This window comes from Aotus nancymaae, unplaced genomic scaffold, assembly GCF_030222135.1.
Source record: "Aotus nancymaae isolate 86718 unplaced genomic scaffold, 86718_ANA_hifiasm-v0.15.2.pri h1tg000011l, whole genome shotgun sequence".
Taxonomy (NCBI): domain Eukaryota; kingdom Metazoa; phylum Chordata; class Mammalia; order Primates; family Aotidae; genus Aotus; species Aotus nancymaae.
This window is the reverse complement of record NW_026988422.1, coordinates 75,486,396-75,505,078: the sequence shown is the minus strand read 5'-3', so window position 1 is coordinate 75,505,078 and position 18,683 is coordinate 75,486,396. Positions and strand designations below refer to the sequence as shown.

The 18,683-nt window shown below is 38.2% G+C and overlaps 1 protein-coding gene across 2 annotated transcripts in view; it reads right to left on the bottom strand.

Moving 5' to 3' along the window:
* Window positions 1–990: 990 nt before the first annotated feature.
* CPSF2 (cleavage and polyadenylation specific factor 2) overlaps window positions 991–18,683 on the bottom strand; it is a 39,845-nt gene continuing 22,152 nt past the window's right edge. For both annotated transcript variants that reach the window (XM_012453131.2, XM_021675713.2), the window contains exons 10-16: window positions 12,633–12,733; window positions 11,771–11,971; window positions 8,968–9,120; window positions 7,709–7,934; window positions 6,338–6,637; window positions 3,969–4,103; window positions 991–3,561 (exon numbers count right to left, since the gene is read on the bottom strand). In XM_012453131.2, the coding sequence (XP_012308554.1) occupies window positions 3,469–3,561; window positions 3,969–4,103; window positions 6,338–6,637; window positions 7,709–7,934; window positions 8,968–9,120; window positions 11,771–11,971; window positions 12,633–12,733 (1,209 nt within the window). In that variant the 3' untranslated portion in view covers window positions 991–3,468. The remainder of the gene's footprint in view (window positions 3,562–3,968; window positions 4,104–6,337; window positions 6,638–7,708; window positions 7,935–8,967; window positions 9,121–11,770; window positions 11,972–12,632; window positions 12,734–18,683) is intronic.

The following is an 18,683-nucleotide window of genomic DNA, read 5'->3' as shown; positions in this document are numbered from 1 at the left end:
AGGAGTGACTGCTAGTGGGTATGGTGTTTCTTTTTGGAATTATGAAAATGTTATGGGATTATATAGTGGTAATAGTTGTACAACTCTGTAAATATACTAAAACCATTGAACTGTACACTTTAAAAGAGTGAATTTTATGGTATGTAAATTATATCTCAATTTTTTAAAAAAGGCAAATGGCTCACCTTAAAAAACTGATTTCCTCACTTCTATTTCAGGCCACCTAAGAGATTTCTAAAAACACAGAAATGTTTGCAATGATATTTGACATTTATAATCCTACCACAACAAATACTATAATCAAATTTATTTTTAACCAAATTATTTGCATTTATCAGTTAATAGCCCAAATGTCATACTTATTCTTGCTTCTAAATAATAAAGATCCGAAAATTCCTCTGAGTTCATGATTTATCTCATAGTCATTTTTTTTTTTTTTGAGACAAGAGTCTCACTCTGTCGCCCAGGCTGGAGTGCAATGGTGCAATCTTGGCTCACTGCAACCTCTGCCTCCCCCGTTGAGGTGGTTCTCTTGCCTCAGCCTCCAGAGTAGCTGGGACCACAGGCACCCACCACCACACCCAGCTAATTTTTGTATTTTTAGTAGAGATGGGGTTTCACCAGGTTGCCCAGACTAGTCTCAAACACCTGACCTCAGGTGATCCACCTGCTTCAGCCTCCCAAAGTGCTAGGATTACAGGCATGAGCCACCAGGCCCAGCCTCAGTCATTTTTAAAATTTATATTTTTCTGAAGCTAAAACAAAGTTTTCATTTGAGAAATTTTAGTAATATTGTCATCTAGAAACAGGTAAAACACATTGCTCTTGAAATGATTATTATTTAACACAGCCATCTTAAAGCAGTACTTTAAAATTTAACTCCTCTTCCTAGGACAACAAAAAAGTTAGGCAAGATACAATTTTTCAATATTTGTATTTGTATTAGTATGTTCTCATGCTGCTATAAAGAATTGCCCAAAGAGTGGGTAATTTATAAAGGAAAGAGGTTTAATTGACTCACAGTTCCACAGGGCTGGGGAGGCCTCATGAAACTTACAATCATGGTGGAATGGGAAGCAAACATGTCCTTCTTCACATGGCAGCAGGAAGAAGAAGTGCCAAGCAAAGGGGGGAAATCCCCTTATAAAACCATCAGATCTCATGAGAACTCACCATCACAAGAACAGCATGAGGGTAACCGCCACCATGATTAAATTACTGTCCACTGGGTCCCTCCCACAACATGTGGGGATTATGGAAACTATTAACACAATTCCATTTGGTGGGAACACAACCAAACCATATCAGTATTACAATATAATATGTAAACCAGATACTTTAAACCGTAAAACAAATTCAGATTTCCTTTCCCTTGGAATATAAATAGCACTACAGGGCTTAATCTATACAGTAATAAGAATTTAAGTGAAATTTTTTCAAAGCACTAAAAAAAAAAATACAAAAAAAAATACCCTTTATATTTGCCTTTTATAACATTGTTTTGTATATCTGGTTTTCCATATCAAAAGTCTGTAAACTTTGCATTAACACTATAATCTACAATAGAAGCTTTGGAAGCATTTGAAACAGAATGAAATAGTAATTCAAGTCTGATATTACTGGATTGTTCTATACATAGTTAAATAAGAAGATTGATTCTCCCAAAAATCCAAGAGTAGGCCAGGCGTTGTGGCTCATGCCTGTAATCCCAGCACTTTGGGAGGCATAGGTGGGTGGATTGCTTGAGGTCAGAAGTTCGAGACCACCCTGGCCAACATGGTGAAACCCTGTCTCTACTAAAAATACAAAAATTAGCCAGGTGTAGTGGTGCACACCTGTAGTCCCAGCTAGTTGGGAGGCTGAGGTGGGATAATCACTTGAACCTTGGAGGCAGAGGTTACAGTGAGCCAAAATCTAACCACTGCACTCCAGCCTGGATGACTCTGTCTCAAAAACAAAAAACAAAAACAAAAAACTAAGGGTAAAGAGGAGGGCTTAACCATTTGAGAAATAAACATCAAGGTCTGCCATGATTAAGCTACTTTCTAAAAAAGCATCAGTGGATTACAATAGGGCAACATAGTTTTCACTGCTTAAGTTCAATGAAAATTGCATATATTGTTTTTACTCTTGAACACAGTGGTTTATGCTATATCAGAGTGGTTAATCACAAGAAAGACACGAACACAGAAAGGAAAACTTTATCCAACTTCAGTATTATTTTAGTAGTAATGTATATAAAATCCAACCACTGCTTGGGTGACCTTAGGAGAGAGCAAGCCTAAGAGATGAAAACATTTACACCTTTTAATTAAATTATACCGTCACCTCATAAAAGTGTGAGGTTCAACATTTGTTTTCTTAAAAACAGAGCACTTGGCAGGGCACGGTGGCTCATGCTTGTAATCCTAGCGTTTTGCGAGGCTGAGGCGGAGAGATCACAATGTCAGGAGTTCAAGACCAGCCTGGCCAAGACAGTGAAACCTCATCTCTACCAAAAATACAAAAATTAGCTGGACATGGTGGCAGGCGCCTGCAATCCCAGCTACTCAGGAGGCTGAGGCAGGAGAATTGCTTGAACCCAGGAGGCAAAGGTCGCAGTGAGCCAAGATCGTGCCACTGCACTACAGCCTGCTCAACAGAGCTAGACTCCATCACAAAACAAAAACAAAAACAAAAACAAAAAACAGAGCACTAAACAGTTTAATACAGAACCTAACTGATGGTTAAGATGTTTCTAAAATGTATGCAGAACTCTTAAGACTATATTGCACCAAGGAGTTCTTTTAAATTATGTATATTGAAATGATGGTGTTATACTTTAAATTAAAATGCAACAAAATCTTGATAAAACAAGATATATGAGAAATAAAAATTGATTTCTGAACGAAATGTGTACTACCTTACCCTCGAGTGAATCACTGGGAAATATGAGCAGAAAACAGATATTCTGGCTGTGAAAACAATTGCATATTCAAATTGGAAGGAGTCATAGCACGTATCCTTTTAAAAATAAGCTTCAAAAAATTGTTTTAACAGTTTTGTCTTCTTTTTTGGAGCATGTCTTTTCAAAATAATTCTCATTTATCATTCCAGAAAATATAACAAGTTTGTAAGAACCCATGCAAAATGTTTCTCTAAGGCCATGAATTGGTTTGCTAAGTTGCATTGTTTTATTCAAGTAAAAAGTCCTTCTAGAACAAGGAGTATGCAAAGAAAACCAATCACCTTCAACTCTTGGGCCTCTATACTTGTTGGAGCTCTATCACTCTGGAAGCCAAAAGATAGAATGCTCATATGAGCATTTGCAAAATGTTCTCTATTTACATTTTTAAAAATCTAATACATGTAAGTTTTTCTGGCAGATTCTTTTTGTATGTTACAAAACAAAACATCAAAAGCTCAGAGTAAGATAAGAATCCTTTTTCCTTAGAAAGGTCAAGCAGATACTTCTTGACATCATGTCCTTTACACAATGGCATATTGTTCATATAAAAGGTCTCTTATCCTATAAAAATCTTGACAAAGGCAGCCTTCTAATCCAATGCGTCCAGTTTCCGTCTAGAAACCAAACAAAAAAAATTCTTTAGTACATTTTCTATTCATTAATATGCAGACATAGTAACCAAAATAATATGAAATAGATTACTTTATGATTGGTCAGGACATGGGTTTCTCTGATTCACAGCATATGGATATAATATTGAAGTCATGAATTTTACATAGACACATAAATGTCAGAGGATTCAAATAATTAAAATTTACAATAAAATTATGTGTCATTTCTTCAAGAGTCTTTCATAAGCCTTCAAGTCAATAAGACTTTTGTAAACCTTCGAGGTCATCATCATGAATATAAATTACTGATCTTCAGTTTTGTGAAAATACCAATCAAGAATTACAGAATTTCAAAATGACAAAACATCAGAGGTATGTGTTCAATTCAGCCCTTATTGAAACACACTTACTCTACGGACTGCTACTTGATTGTTGCAAACAAGTACACCTCCTACAAATTCAGCTTGAATTCCCTCCCGTAAAAGAACTTGTTTGAAGTCTGACAGTCTTGGTTCATTCATAAAAACTGACTGATGTCCAGGAACCTTAGATAAGGTCAAAGGGGAAAGAATAACTTCAAGTAAAACACCAGACACACAACTGTACTGAATCAAGTAGAATACTATATGATCTCTAAGAGATTTTCTATTATTCCCGGAAGTCCTCTGACAGATCATTTCAAGACTGTAAATCACATTCCAAGTTGTTATTCTAAATTTTACCCCATTATTTAACATTACAAAGCCCTTCACATTTTCTGTTTCACAATCAGTTTTATTAGTCATGCCTCATCATAACAGAGACATTGCATAATGTTATGCTTCACTCACCCACTTGCCTAAGGGGGTCAACTAGAGTGCCATGGGCAGGACTGAACCAAAAATTCATTTTCTAGATCCCAGTTGTTTGCTTACTTCAAAGGCCAGTTCCTCCCTAATCCCATTTTCCCTGTCTCTCCTTCCTCAGAGCAAATGAAATGGATGCCACAGGTTCTACAATCAGCAAGGAAAGTGGTTATTGCCTAAGGCTGCTGCTTTCTGCTTTGATAATACTTTGAAGAGCACTAACTTTAGCACAGAAGAAAAAAAATATTCTAATTCCTCCTCCCAATTTTGATGGTTGTACTAGAAAGGAATCCAGCAACAGAGACTGCTTCTCTATTCTGAATTTCATAGTAGGGCTAAAGACATCACTTGACATGCATGTAGGATTCATAGCTTTAATATTTTCCCAAGTTTAATTACCTAGAGCCTTTCCTAATTAACTAGATATCTTTCAAGTATATGTAAATGCTAGACTAAATTATATCTAAACTTAATTATAGATTTCTAACTATATCAAAACCAAAAGTTATTTCAACTGAATGACCAACATTAAAAAATGGAGTGCAACAGTATCTTTCGGCTGGGTGCAGTGGCTCATGCCTGTAATCCCAGCACTTTGGGAGGCCAAGGTGGATGGATCATCTGAGGTCAGGAGTTCAAGACCAGCCTGACTAACATGGTGAAACCCCATCTCTACTAAAAATACAAAAACTAGCCGGGGATGGTGGCAGGTGCCTGTGATCCCAGCTACTCTGGAGGCTGAGGCAGGAGAATCACTTGAACCTGGAGGTGGAGGTTGCAGTGAGCCGAGACTGCGCCACTGCACTCCAGCCTGGGCAACAAAGCGAGACTCCTTCTCAAACAAACAAACACAATAGTATGACTTTCTTAGAAAACTATAAATCTCAGGTCAGGAGGGGTGGCTCACGCCTGTAATCCCAGCACTTTGGGAGGCCGAGGCGGGCGGATCACAAGGTCAGAAGTTCGAGACCAGCCTGACCATCATGGTGAAACCCCGTCTCTACTAAAAATACAAAAATTAGCCAGGTGTGGTGGTGCACGCCTGTAATCCCAGCTACTCGGGAGGCTGAGGCAGGAGAATTGCTTGAACCTGGGAGGCAGAGGTTGTGGTGAGCCAAGATCGCGCCATTGCACTCCAGCCTGGACAACCAAGAGTGAAACTCTGTCTCAAAAAAAAAAGAAAACATTGCACTCCAGCCTGGACAACAAGAGTGAAACTTTGTCTCAAAAAAAAAAAAAAAAAAGAAAAGAAAAGAAAACTATAAATCTCCTGATTGGAAGCAGGCAGGTGATCCTCACAATCATCAAACTTAATATTTAAAAATCTATACCAAAAAAACAAATCATGAAACAATTATGTACCTTAAAAGACTTGCTAAAGATATTTCATTCCTTAGCTGTATAGAATTGATATAGAATTGATACATACACAAAGACATATACACAGAAACATGTCGTGAGTTCTTTTTAAAACTCCAAAATCAGCCTACATGTGAGACATATTTTATTTTCAAGACAGGGTCTTGCTCTATCATACAGGCTGGATGCAGTGGCACAATCATGGCTCACTGTAGTCTTGCACTCCTGACATCAAGCAATCCTCCTGCCTCAGCCTACTTAGCTGAGACTAAGGCACACACCATCATGCCCGGCTAGGTTTTTGCCATCTTTCATAGAGACAGGGTGTCACTGTGTTAATCAGGCTGATCTAGAGCTCCTGGCCTCAAGCAATTCTCCCACCTCAGCCTCCCCAAAGTGCTGGGATTACAGGCGTGAATCACTGCTCCCAGCTGACATGTATTTTAAATAGTTAAAAATATAAGCGGTTCTGTAGACGCACTTAGTTTTGGAGTGGGGGAAAAAACCCAAAAGATATGAAAACTAGAAGGATGACAAATTCAGGAAGAAATCAAAAAAGCACATGCTTTTTTTACCTCATGAGGTGGCAAGGGTTCCAAAGTAGGAATGATCTCACTTTCTTCACCTGTTTCTTTTTCATCATCTCCGAACAGACTTTTCATGGCCTTTTGTTGCGCTATAACGCTGGCATCTGAGGGAGCATCCACTTGCATTTCTGAGTCTTCTCCATCATCCTTTAGTTCTCCTTCTTCTAAAATAACCCCTGTGTCCACTTTGGAAACTCTCATATCTAAGACACCATCTATCCAAGCCAATTCAGCATCTTTTGCCTTACAAAACTGAAGAGAGCTGACAAGTGAGTCTTTCAATCTCACCTAGATATGCAAAGGAGGGGGAGAGAAATAAAACCCACAAAATACAGATTAACAAATTAAATATAACCTATTATCATGTTCTAACTCTGGTAATATATTAAAATTGGAAAATCTTTCACTCATCTGAGCCTCACAATGACCTGCAATGACCTCATTACCTGTAGATCATTGGGCCCCAGTCTACTTTCCAAAATAAAGATTCTTAACCCTGACTACACAATGAAATCACATGGCAATTAAAACAATTAAATCAGGACCTCTAACATAACTGGTAAGATTAAGACCAGAGCACTGAGTCCCTCTGACCCTCACAAAGCTCCCCAGATGATTCTCATGTGCAGTCAAGGTTGAGAACCACTCATCAGTCTCATCCTCTAGTACTTGGCATACTTCAGTAGTTACTGAACTGCTTGTCCTTTCCTGAATATACCATACTGTTTCACGTCTCCATATTCTTGGAATGTTGCTTCCTCTTACTCTGCCCAGAATAAATTTCCTGTCTGGTATGTTCGCACCCATTTCTTCCAGATATAGACATCACTCCAGCCTTAAACTGACACCAGCTACCATTATCAGACAGAGTTCATCCCTGTACTGTGCTAGTCCTGTATTTGGTATCCATTTGTTCCAATTAGGAGTAGAACCCTGATATCTGGGAATTTTTCTAAAACTTTTGAATTCTTTTATTTTCCTCACCTCTGTACTTTTGCAAATATGGTTTCTTCTGCCTAGAATATTCTTCCCTGCCTTTCCTACTCTATCTGTTCTGGCAACCCATCTAAACATCACATAGGATTAGTTATCACTTTCTGCAGGAAACCCTTTCTAAACCTCTAAATATGGGTGGTTTCCCCTCTTGATACTCTTATAGCAACCTATACTTCTTCTCTCAGCGGCACAACAATGTGATAAATGGTATTTCCTTGTTCTAAGCCCCTTACCCTATCAAGTCTGTGAGGGCAGGAGACCATCCAAGTCTGTCTCACACATCTCTGTATTTCTAATGTATCTGTCCTAACCTGCAACAAAAAGTACTTATTTCTACTCAATGGCAACTCCTGGCATGTTTACCTGGTAGATGTGAGTTTCACTAGTGGCATCAACTGTTTCATGTAGCTTTGGCATGTACACTTTAATATCTTTCCCACCAAAGGCACGACAGCACTCTGCCAGATCTTGACTGGCCTCTGGTGGGCCATGGACGATGATCAACTGTCGTGGTTTCATCTGATTGATGATTTTTTTAATGGAATCCCCATCAGAGCGTCCTTCATAGTCTATGTAGGTAACACGGGCTCTGTAATTAAATATGATTATTCGGTATTACTTTTCTCATAATTCTAAAAAAGATGGCTTTTATCATGTATACAATATATAAAACTAGGATTTGAGAAATACATGTTATATTATCTGTATTATTTATTTATTTTTACTTATTTTTTTTGAGATGGAGTCTCACTCTTTTGCCTAGGCTAGAGTGCAGTGGCACGATCTTGGCTCACTGCAACCTCCACCTGCTGGGTTCAAGCAATTCTCCTGCCTCGGCCTCCCAAGTAACTGGGATTATGGGCGTGCTCCACCACACTGGGATAATTTTGAATTTTTAGTAAAGATGGAGTTTCACCATGTTGACCAGGCTGGTCTCAAACTCCTGACCTCAAGTGATCCACCTACCTTGGCCTAACAAAGCGCTGGGATTATAGGCGTGAGCCACCTCGCCTGGACCTATCTGTATTATTTAGACCTTATCCACACTCAAAAATATATACTAAATGATATTACTGGACAAATAAAACACTTTGTTCTCTGATGATTTAAAAAAGATTCCAAAATGATCATTTGCTGGTAATATTTAACTAAGTAAAAGGGGGAAAAAAGGTTTCTTAACTACTTCAGACCACAACAGTATTTTCTAGACATTAGGGTACTAGAGATGTTTAAGTCAAGGAGTATATTTTATGAAACAAGCAATTACTCAGAAAAATTAAATTGTGAGTTACATACACTATTCCTTTTCACCTGCTTACAGACTAAACAGGCCAGAAATAATATTTCCTCATATAAATGTACAATTTAATGTTACAGTTTAAGCACCACACCCCCAGCATCAACAATTCAATTACTTTGGCATTCACATACCATTAATGAAGAGAAAATATCATGCCACCATACTTCACAAGTCTCTTCATACAAAAAGAAATGAAATTTTAAAAGCACAAACTTACTAAAGAATATTCAGAAATTTTGCTTGAAATAATGTAAATTACATAATTCAATTACTTGAAATTTTATCTTATAATCTATTTTCAAAATGTCACAAAACCACTTACTTTATTTCAATAGACTCTGTTGTAGAAATACATTTAGTAGGAACATCAGATAAATCCTGATCCATGGGTTCATCTCCATTTGTCAAACCAGATTCTAATTTGCTTTTTTCTTCTTCAGTAGCTTGAAGCTCTGGTACCAAGAAATCCTCTGGTCTAAATAATAAGTCTCTAATTAGAAGTAGTAAAAACCAAGCTAATACTACATAACATACATAACTAACTAGTAGGTGGCATAATTTTTGGAGTCCTCACATATCTCAAGATTCAAATATACATTTGATCCAAAGCCGACGCTATCTCATAATATCAATTACCAGATGACTGTATTTATTCCGATTCTCATAACCATGTACAAGTGTTCTTTAAAACATTGTGTGGGCTAGTGAAAGGCACTAGCCCACGCAATGGGCAGGTCATTAGATGCTCTTAGTGGCTATCACAAGTATTGTTGCAATCTGGTCCTCTTTTTTTTTTTTTTTTTTTTTTTTTTTAATTAAAGAGGCAGGGTCGGCCGGGCGCGGTGGCTCACGCCTGTAATCCCAGCACTTTGGGAGGCCGAGGCGGGTGGCTCACGAGGTCAAGAGATTGAGACCATCCTGGTCAACATGGTGAAACCACATCTCTACTAAAAATACAAAAAATTAGCTGGGCATGGTGGCATGTGCCTGTAATCCCAGCTACTCAGGAGGCTGAGGCAGGAGAATTGCCTGAACCCAGGAGGCGGAAGTTGCGGTGAGCCAAGATCTCGCCATTGCACTCCAGCCTGGGTAACAAGAGCGAAACTCCGTCTCAAAAAAAAAAAAAAAGGTAGGGTCTCACAATGTTACCCAGGTTTGTAGTCTCGAACTCCTGGGATCAAGCAATCCTCCTGCCTTAGCCTCCAAAATAGCTGCGACTACAGGCACAAGCACTGCAACCAGCCCTGTATACTTTTCAAGTAATTTTCTTGATTTCTGTGGTTTCCTTTGCCAATTCTCAACGCTTGTAAATCTCAGAACTCCTCTCATGTCCTTAAGACCCCATTATTTCCTCTCTATCCAAAGAAAGTGGATACCTCTCCCTTTCCACATTATCAAGAAAACCAAGGCACAAAATCATTAGCTTCCTCATAAGCCTTCATCTTAATTTCAATGTACTATTGACACATCTATCTTCCCATTTTTACTTGCAATATCAGAGTGTTCTACTTTTTAATAGAACCACACTTTAACATCCTTTAGCCTCTTGTAATTGTCTTTGTCCCACCCACAAATCCACTCACACATTCCTCTCTGAAAATCCCAGCCTCTATTTCCCAAGACCCTGATTGCTGCAGCAGCTTCTTAGTCCCTGGAGTCCAGTATCTCCATGTGTAATCCACATAACAAGAGCAGTGGCAACCACTTAAAGCACATTTACCATGAGTCAGGTTCGAGGCTAAGTACCTTAACAACATGACCTCATTTAATTCTTATCCCCATTTTTTAGCTAAGGGAATTGAAGCTAAAGATTACTGTCCATATGTTAAAAAGACTGGCCACTTGTTAAGTGGAATGGTAAGCAAGCTCAATTAACGTTGTTATGTTTCCTCCCTATTGTTTGAGGGCCAAATAGACAGTGGATTTTTCTTTTTTCTTTTTTTTGTTTTTAAGAGACAAGGTCTCACTCTGTCACCCAGGCTATACAGTACAGTGGCACAATCTTAGGTCACTGCAGCCTCAAACTCCTGGGTTCAAGTGATACTCCCATCTCAGCATCCCAAAGCAAGGATTTACAGGTGTGAGCCACCACGCTTGGCTGGAAATTTCCTAATTAAACCCAATAATGACCTAAATCCACTATATGCTCAAGAGGGCATTATAGGCATACAAACAAAATACAAGAGAGGGACCTGATTGTGTTGGAAGACAGAAAAAGTTTCCAGTAGTTTCTGAGGCCAGATTCGGCACCTGGAAATCTGGGATGGAAGGTGAAACAGGGCTGAAGAAAAAACATATGCAAAGACATGACACAAAAAAACCAAGCAGAAGGAAAAAAAGAAACCAAGCAGAAGGAAACAGAGAAGGCTGATACCACCAGAGAGGAAACACACACTGAAATATACAGAAACATGATGGAAAAGTAGGGAGGAACCAGATAGTGACAGACACTGCATTATACATTTTACATTTACCAGGGAAATAAGACTCCTGAAAGACTTTTTTACCCAGGATAGTAGAGTTTTCAAATTTGCAATGACAACATGTGATTTCAGTTGGTTTTCTAATGCTAAGTATAGATTTTGTAGATTTTCCATGGTTCCACTCATGCTATCTCATATTTCTCTTAATCTCAAAAAAACCTGTATAATATTTAAGGCATAATCGACTGGTAATGTGATCACCAGCCACCCAAAGTTCTTTTACTTTTTTGAAGATAGAGATGGGGGTCTCACTATATTGCCAACTCCTGAAGTCAAATGATCTTCCCATCTTGGCCTTCCAAAGTGTTAGGATCACAGGTGTGAGCCACCACTTACAGTGCCAAAGTTCTTCCTATTCTACCTCTTCCTCTCTTTTTAAGTGGGGAAAAAAAGTCTTGATCATGTTTTTAAACATTTTACACAACTAAGTATTAACAATGCCAGTTTTCTCTTAATATTCTCTAGACGTTCCTCAGCATCTCTACTTTTATGTTTCAAAAAACAAGTCTTCTGTGTCTTCAGGCTGAGGTTCTCAGAAATTAACCAAGTACATATGACTAGAAAGATCAAATCCACTGAAGGGAAATAACACAGTTAATGCCTCCAATTTGTAAGAGAGAAAAGTTTGTTTTGCTCACATACTTGATAATCTCTCCATATTCATCCCATTTAATTCTTTCTTCTGGGGCAGGAAACATAGGATAAGACTTTTTTGCCTGTTTGAAAAAACTTCCTTTACGACTGCCTTCACCTTTCATCATCAAGTCATGTTTCGTCTTATGAGCTGATGGCTGGTCAATATCTTCCTCAATGTCACTCTCATCACTGGAATCTATATCTGCCCTAGAAGGATTTTAGAATAGATCAAGGTCATAAAGTTTCAAAGATATTTTAAATTAATATGTATAAATTTAATACTGAATCAATACTAAAATTCAATATTAACTCAAATGATAATATACGGTTATGTCAGTCAACAACAATGGGTCACACATACAACAGTGGTCTATAAGATTACTGTACCTTTTTTATGCTTAGATACATTTAGATACACAAATACTTAACACTGTGTTACAATGGCCTACAGTATTCAGTACAGTAACATGTTGTACAGGTTTGGAGCCTAGGAACAATGGGCCATATCACATACCCCGGATACACGGTAGGCTATACCATCAAGGTTTGTGTAAACACACATTCTAATGTTCACACAATGACTAAATCCCCTAATGACACTTTTCTCAGAACGTATCCCCATCGTTAAGTGACGCATAACTGAAATAACATTCGATATTATTGGACTGACATTTTATAAAGCATAACAAATAAATGCATAATAATATTAGCACTGACAGGATCTGGTATTCCAGCCATTTGAAAGATGGCTGTAACAAAATTAAGTCTTACGAAAATTTAAAAAATATTTTCAATGAAACACTTAAGTCAAAGACACATTATTTTCAAATTGCATCCATAAACTTATAATGGTCCGAAAATGACTCACTCTTTTGACTGCTCAAGCTTTTTAGCAGCTTCTTTCTTTAGTTTCTCTTTTTCCAAGTATTCCTCAAGTTCTTTCCCTTCAAGCTTCACACGTTTCCTCAGCTAAAGAAAAATAACAGACAAAAGGAAATGTTAATATTAGGGGTTAAAACAGTGGCCATCATCTTTAAACTGATTTTCCTCTGAAATTAATTAATCAAGTTTCCATTACATGCAATTATAGGTCCTATTTAGATTAGTATTAAAATTGAGCTGTCACACATCATCTAGGATGGGTTTGATTTAAATCAAACTGGTTGGCCAGGCACAGTAGCTCATACTTATTATATAATCCTAGCACTTTGGGAGGCCAAGGTGGGAGGACTCCTTGAGGTCAGGAGTTCAAGACCAGCCTGGGCAACACAGTTGACTCTGTCTCTATGAATAATTTAAAAATTAGCTGGGAGGCTGGGCACAGTGGCTCACACTTATAATCCTAGCATTTTGCAAGGCAGGAAGATCACTCAAGTTTGAGATTAGCCTGGGCAATACAGTAAGACTTCATCTCCACAAAAAGAAAAAAAAAAAAAAAAAAAAAGCCAGGCATGGTGTCATGCATCTGTGGTCCCAGCTACTCGGGTGGCTAAAGTGGGAGGATCACTTGAGCCTGGGAGGTCAAGGCTGCAGGCCACTGCACTCCAGCCTGGGTGACAAAGTGAGACTCTGTTTCAGAAAAAAAAAAAAAAAAAGCCAGGAGTGGGAGCACACACCTATAGTCCCAGCTACTCAGGAGGCTGAGTCTGAGGATCACTTGAGTCTGACAAAACAAGACATAAAACTGGTTAAAAATCACCAGTCAATCAGGAAAAGAAAATAAAGATACATATTTTTATAATTTGGAGTAGGTGAGGCCCAAAAGCCATAATAGGAAAGATAAATAAATGCAGCAACATGAATAAAGAAAATCTCCCTTTGACATTTCAAATACACTAAATAAGAAACTGAAAAGAAAAAAAAGAAACTAAGAAAAATATTTTCAGCACTATGACCAACAAAAACTATTTCTTCCTAAGAGCTCTTCTAAATTAGTTAAGAAAAAGATAATCAACATATGAAAAAGGACAAAGCACTTAAAAAGGCAATGTACAAAATAAGAAAGACAAATAACTACTGGCCATGAAAAGATACTTAATTTTACTAATTTTCAAAAAGTACAAAATATAAAAAACATAATTGTTTTAATCTATGAGATTGGCAATGACATACATGGGGAAAGAGTAACTTCCTCCATTATCGTGGGAAAATTAGTGCAACTATGTTAAAAGGCAATTTGCTAACATCTAAAAATAAAAATTTTCTTGTCATTTGACACAGTATTTCTACTTCTAGGAATTTATCCTACTGAAACAATCACAAATGTGTTAAAAAAAGTACAATAGTACATTGCAGCAATGTTTATAATAGTAAAAAAACTGGGTAAAAACTTTAAAATCCATCCAAATGGAATGATTAAATCAGTAGTTCTCATATATTTATCTCAGGACTGCCTTAGACTCCTAAAAATTAGAGAGCCCCAAAGAGCTTTTTGTTTTTGTGGGTTATATTTATCAACGTTTACCTTATCAGAAATTAAAACTAAGCAATTTTAAAATATTTATCTTTAAAAAATAACAAAACTGGTTGGGCGCAGTGGCTTAAGCTTGTAATCCTAGCACTTTGGGAGGCTGAGGCGGGTGGATCACCTGAGGTCAGGAGTTTGAGACCAGCCTGGCCAAGAGTCAAACCCTGTCTCTACTAAAAATACAAAAAGTACCTAGGCATGTGGTACATGCCTGTAACCCCAGCTACTCAGGAAGCTGAGGCGGGAGAACCGCTGGAACCTGGGAGGCAGAGGCTGCAGTGAGATTGAGCCATTGCACTCCAGCCTGAGCGACAGAGGGAGACTCCGTCTCAACAAAAATATAAAAATAAATAAATAATACAAATAAAACCACGTGGCAACATTAACAGATTCTTACAAAAAAAAAAATTACATTTTCCAAAGCAAAAAAAAGACAGTAAGAATGGCATTATTTTATTTTTTGGAGACAGGGTCTTGCTCCATTGCTCAAGCTGGAGTGCAGTGGTGCAATCATAGCTCACTGCAGCTCAATCTTCCAGGCTCAAGCAATCCTCCCACCTCACCCTTCTGAGTAGCTGGGACTACTACAAGCACCCACCACCACACCCAGCTAGTTTTTTTTTTTTGTTTTTTTTTTTTTCTGGTAGAGATGGGGTCTTGCCATATTGCCCCAGCTGGTCTCAAACTCCTGGGGTCAAGCAATCTGCCCTCCTCAGCCTCCCAAAATGCTGGGATTACAGGCATGAGCCATTGCACCTGGCCTATAGGATTATTTTATATTTTTGCAAATCTCTTTAATGTCTAGCTCAACCAAAGACAGCTGGATTCTCACATTTGCTTCTCCATTCACTCTCTTGCCATATGTTGTTTTGGTTAAAGTATACGAAGAAAATTCAGGCTTACAGACATGTATAGTTGGAAAGGGAAAAATATGTAATTAGTCCTTTCATGAATATTATTCTTTGATACTACATTAAAACCAGAAAGTGGTTGTTTCTTAAAGATTAGTTTTAATGTAGAATCTGAAACCATACCGATAGACTTTTTGTACTCTGTTACGTTAGATTTTTTTTTTGATGTATCTTACACTTTGTGGGGTTTTTTTTTTTTTTTTTTTGAGACAGGGTCTCGCTCTGTTGCCTACGATGAGTACAGTCATGTGACCACTGCTCACTGTAGCTTCAAACTCCCAGTTCAAGCAACCTTCCCACCTCCCAGCCTCTTGAATAGCTGGGACCACAGATGTGCACCACCATACCCAGCTAATTTTTTATTTTTTGTAGAGACAAGGTCTTGCTATGTTATCCAGACTAGTCTTGAACTCCTAGACTCAAGCCATCCTCCTGTCTCAGCCTCCCAAAGTTCTCAGATTACGAGATTGAGCCACCGTGCCAACCCTGTATCTTAAACTTTGAATGGATCTTTTAATTTGTGCATTATTTTGTAACATAATTAATTGGTTATTTGGAAAATACTAGTTCACCAAGTTATACAGATCTTACAAACATTGACAATATTTTTTAAATCACGTTTACAAATATCACCACCAATCTTATCAACAGTCTTTTCAGTTTAAGTTGTCAATGTCAGTGCTGGGTGTAAGTTTTCCAAAATTCTAATTTTAATTTGAAAGTTAGAATTTTATCAGATTTAAGCCAACAAATGCTGTCAATTGTTTTCTTTAGAGTGACAGGCTCAATTTATTAATTTTCAGGAAAATGTCTGTCAAACACCCAAATCTGAATAACCCTGTCATTATTTCACATAAAAATAGTGTTCCAGACTGGGCATAGTAGCTTATGCCTGTAATTCTAGCACCTTGAAAGCTGGAAGTGAGAGGACTGCTTGAGGCCAGTTCAAGACCACTATGGGCAACATAGCAAGACCCAGTCTCTATAAAAAAGAATTAAAAATTAGCCAGATGTGGTGAAACACACCTGTAGTCCTAGCTGGTAGGAAGGCTGAGGCAAAAGGGTCACTTGAACCCAAAAGTTCAAGGATGTAGTGAGATATGATTGTGCCCCTGCACTCCAACTTGGGCAACAGAGACCCAAACTCAAAAAAACAAAAAAAGGTGTTCCCAGAAAAAAAGTGGCTAGTTTAACTCACAACTCAAATAAACATACAAGTGTTTTTCTTAGAAACAGCCATTATGCTTTAATACACAACACAAGTTCTTTACTAATACTTCCCATCTTGCCACCCAAATTATTTTTTAAAATCTTTTACTAAAAGAACTTAGTAACTTTTATTACTTAAGTAACTTTTACTACTCCCTCAAGGAAATTTTTTTTTCTTTTTTGTAGAGACAGGGTCTTGCTATGTTGCCCAGCCTGGTCACAGACTCCTAGCCTCAACCAATCCTCTCCCACCTCAGCCTCCCAAAGTGCTGGGATTACAAGCATAAGCTAGTACGTCTGGTCCCTCGAAGACATTCTCTTTAAAATTTCTTTTGTTTAATATACATTTATACTATGTAGAGACAGAGTCTCGCTATGTTGCCCAGGCTGGTCTCAAACTCCTGGCCTCAAGTGATCCTCCCACCTCGGCAAGTGTTGGGACTATAGGCATGAGCCACTATGCTCAGTCTCTCACAGATATTCTTTTTTTTTTTTTTTTTTTTTGAGACAGAGTCTTGCTCTTGAGTCCAGGAGTTCAAGACTGCAGTGAGCTATTATCATGCAACTGCACTCCAGCCTGGGTAACAGGGCATGACATGACCCTGTCTCAAAAAAAAAAAAAAGTTAAAATAAATAAATAAATACGTTTATATCTGGCATCCCACATTTATCTGGCATCCCACATTTGCCTCCTATCTTATTTGAAAATAAGTTTCATTTAGAAAATAGTGGGGTTTTTTTTGCAGTTAGCAACTTACATAGATGCCTTTTACCCACAAATAATCTTTTTTTTTTTTTTTTTTTTTTTTTGAGACGGAGTTTCGCTTTTGTTACCCAGGCTGGAGTGCAATGGCGCCATCTCGGCTCACCGCAACCTCCGCCTCCTGGGTTCAGGCAATTCTCCTGCCTCAGCCTCCTGAGTAGCTGGGATTACAGGCACGCGCCACCATGCCCAGCTAATTTTTTGTATTTTTAGTAGAGACGGGGTTTCACCATGTTGACCAGGATGGTCTCGATCTCTTGACCTCGTGATCCACCCACCTCGGCCTCCCAAAGTGCTGGGATTACAGGCGTGAGCCACCACGCCCGGCACAAATAATCTTTAACAACGTATTTATCTCTCTGATTTAGTTTATGCCTGTTGCTATAATACATTTTGCTCTCCATCTTATTTTTCATTTAAAATATGTAAGATTAATAGCTTATTCAGAAACAGATTTCTAGAATAACCAACTCTAAAATATTTTTCTTCCTACTTCTTCACCATATTACCTCCAACTTACTCCTTTTTCTAATCCAAAACTACTCCAACCTATTAATCCTTATTCGTTTATCATTTTTGCTTTCTAAATGAGTAAGACTTGATTTAGAAGGGCATCAGACACAGATGAAAAAATACCATACTTAGTAAACTTTTCTTGTCTAACACAATCAGAAATCTAGTTTATTCCATATTCACTTTTTTGATCATCCATGAATGAAACCAATACACTCATTGAGGGCTTCCAATATGTCAGGCACTGTTCTGGGTACTAGGGATACCAAAAAACAAGGCCTTTTTCTCACGGAATTCATATTGCAGTTGATGGTGGGAAGAGGAAGACAACAAACAAGGAATACATCAGGCGGTGATGAGTGCTAGGAAGAATAATTAAAGTAAGGTGATGGGCGGCTAAACCAGGCAGGTATTTTAAATCTGTAGTCAGAGACCTACCTGAGGGAGTAGGCCTCAGGTTTAACCTGAGACCTGAATGACCAGGAGCCAGCCACATGCAAAGTCAGGAAAGAACACTATAGGCAGAAGAACAGCTAGTGCAAAGATCCTGATGCACTGTAGGGCATAGAGAAAGTAGAATAAGCTAAGGTCAAAAGGTAGGTGGGGATTAGATCATGTGGGATCTCAAAAGCCTGGTAAGTAGCATGGATTTTATTCAAAGAGAAGAAGGAAGGCTTTGGAGCCATTTAAGCAAGTGAATGACATGAAATAATGAATGTTTAAAAGATCTCTGGGAGTTGCTATCCAATAGGCAGAGTTTCAGTTTTGCTACATGAAAAAGTTTTAGAGATCTGTCATACAACAACGTACATACAGTTAACACTACTATACTGTACACATAAAAATGGTTAAGATGGTGAACTGCATGTGTTTTTGTTTGTTTTGTGGGACAGTCTCTCTCTGTCACCGAGGCTGGAGTGCAGTGGCACCATCCAGGCTCACTGCAACCTCCACCTCCCAGATTCAAGTGATTCTCCTGCCTCAGCCTCCCAAGTAGCTGGGATTACAGGTGCACACCACCACACCTGGCTATGTATGTGTTTTTCACCACCAAAA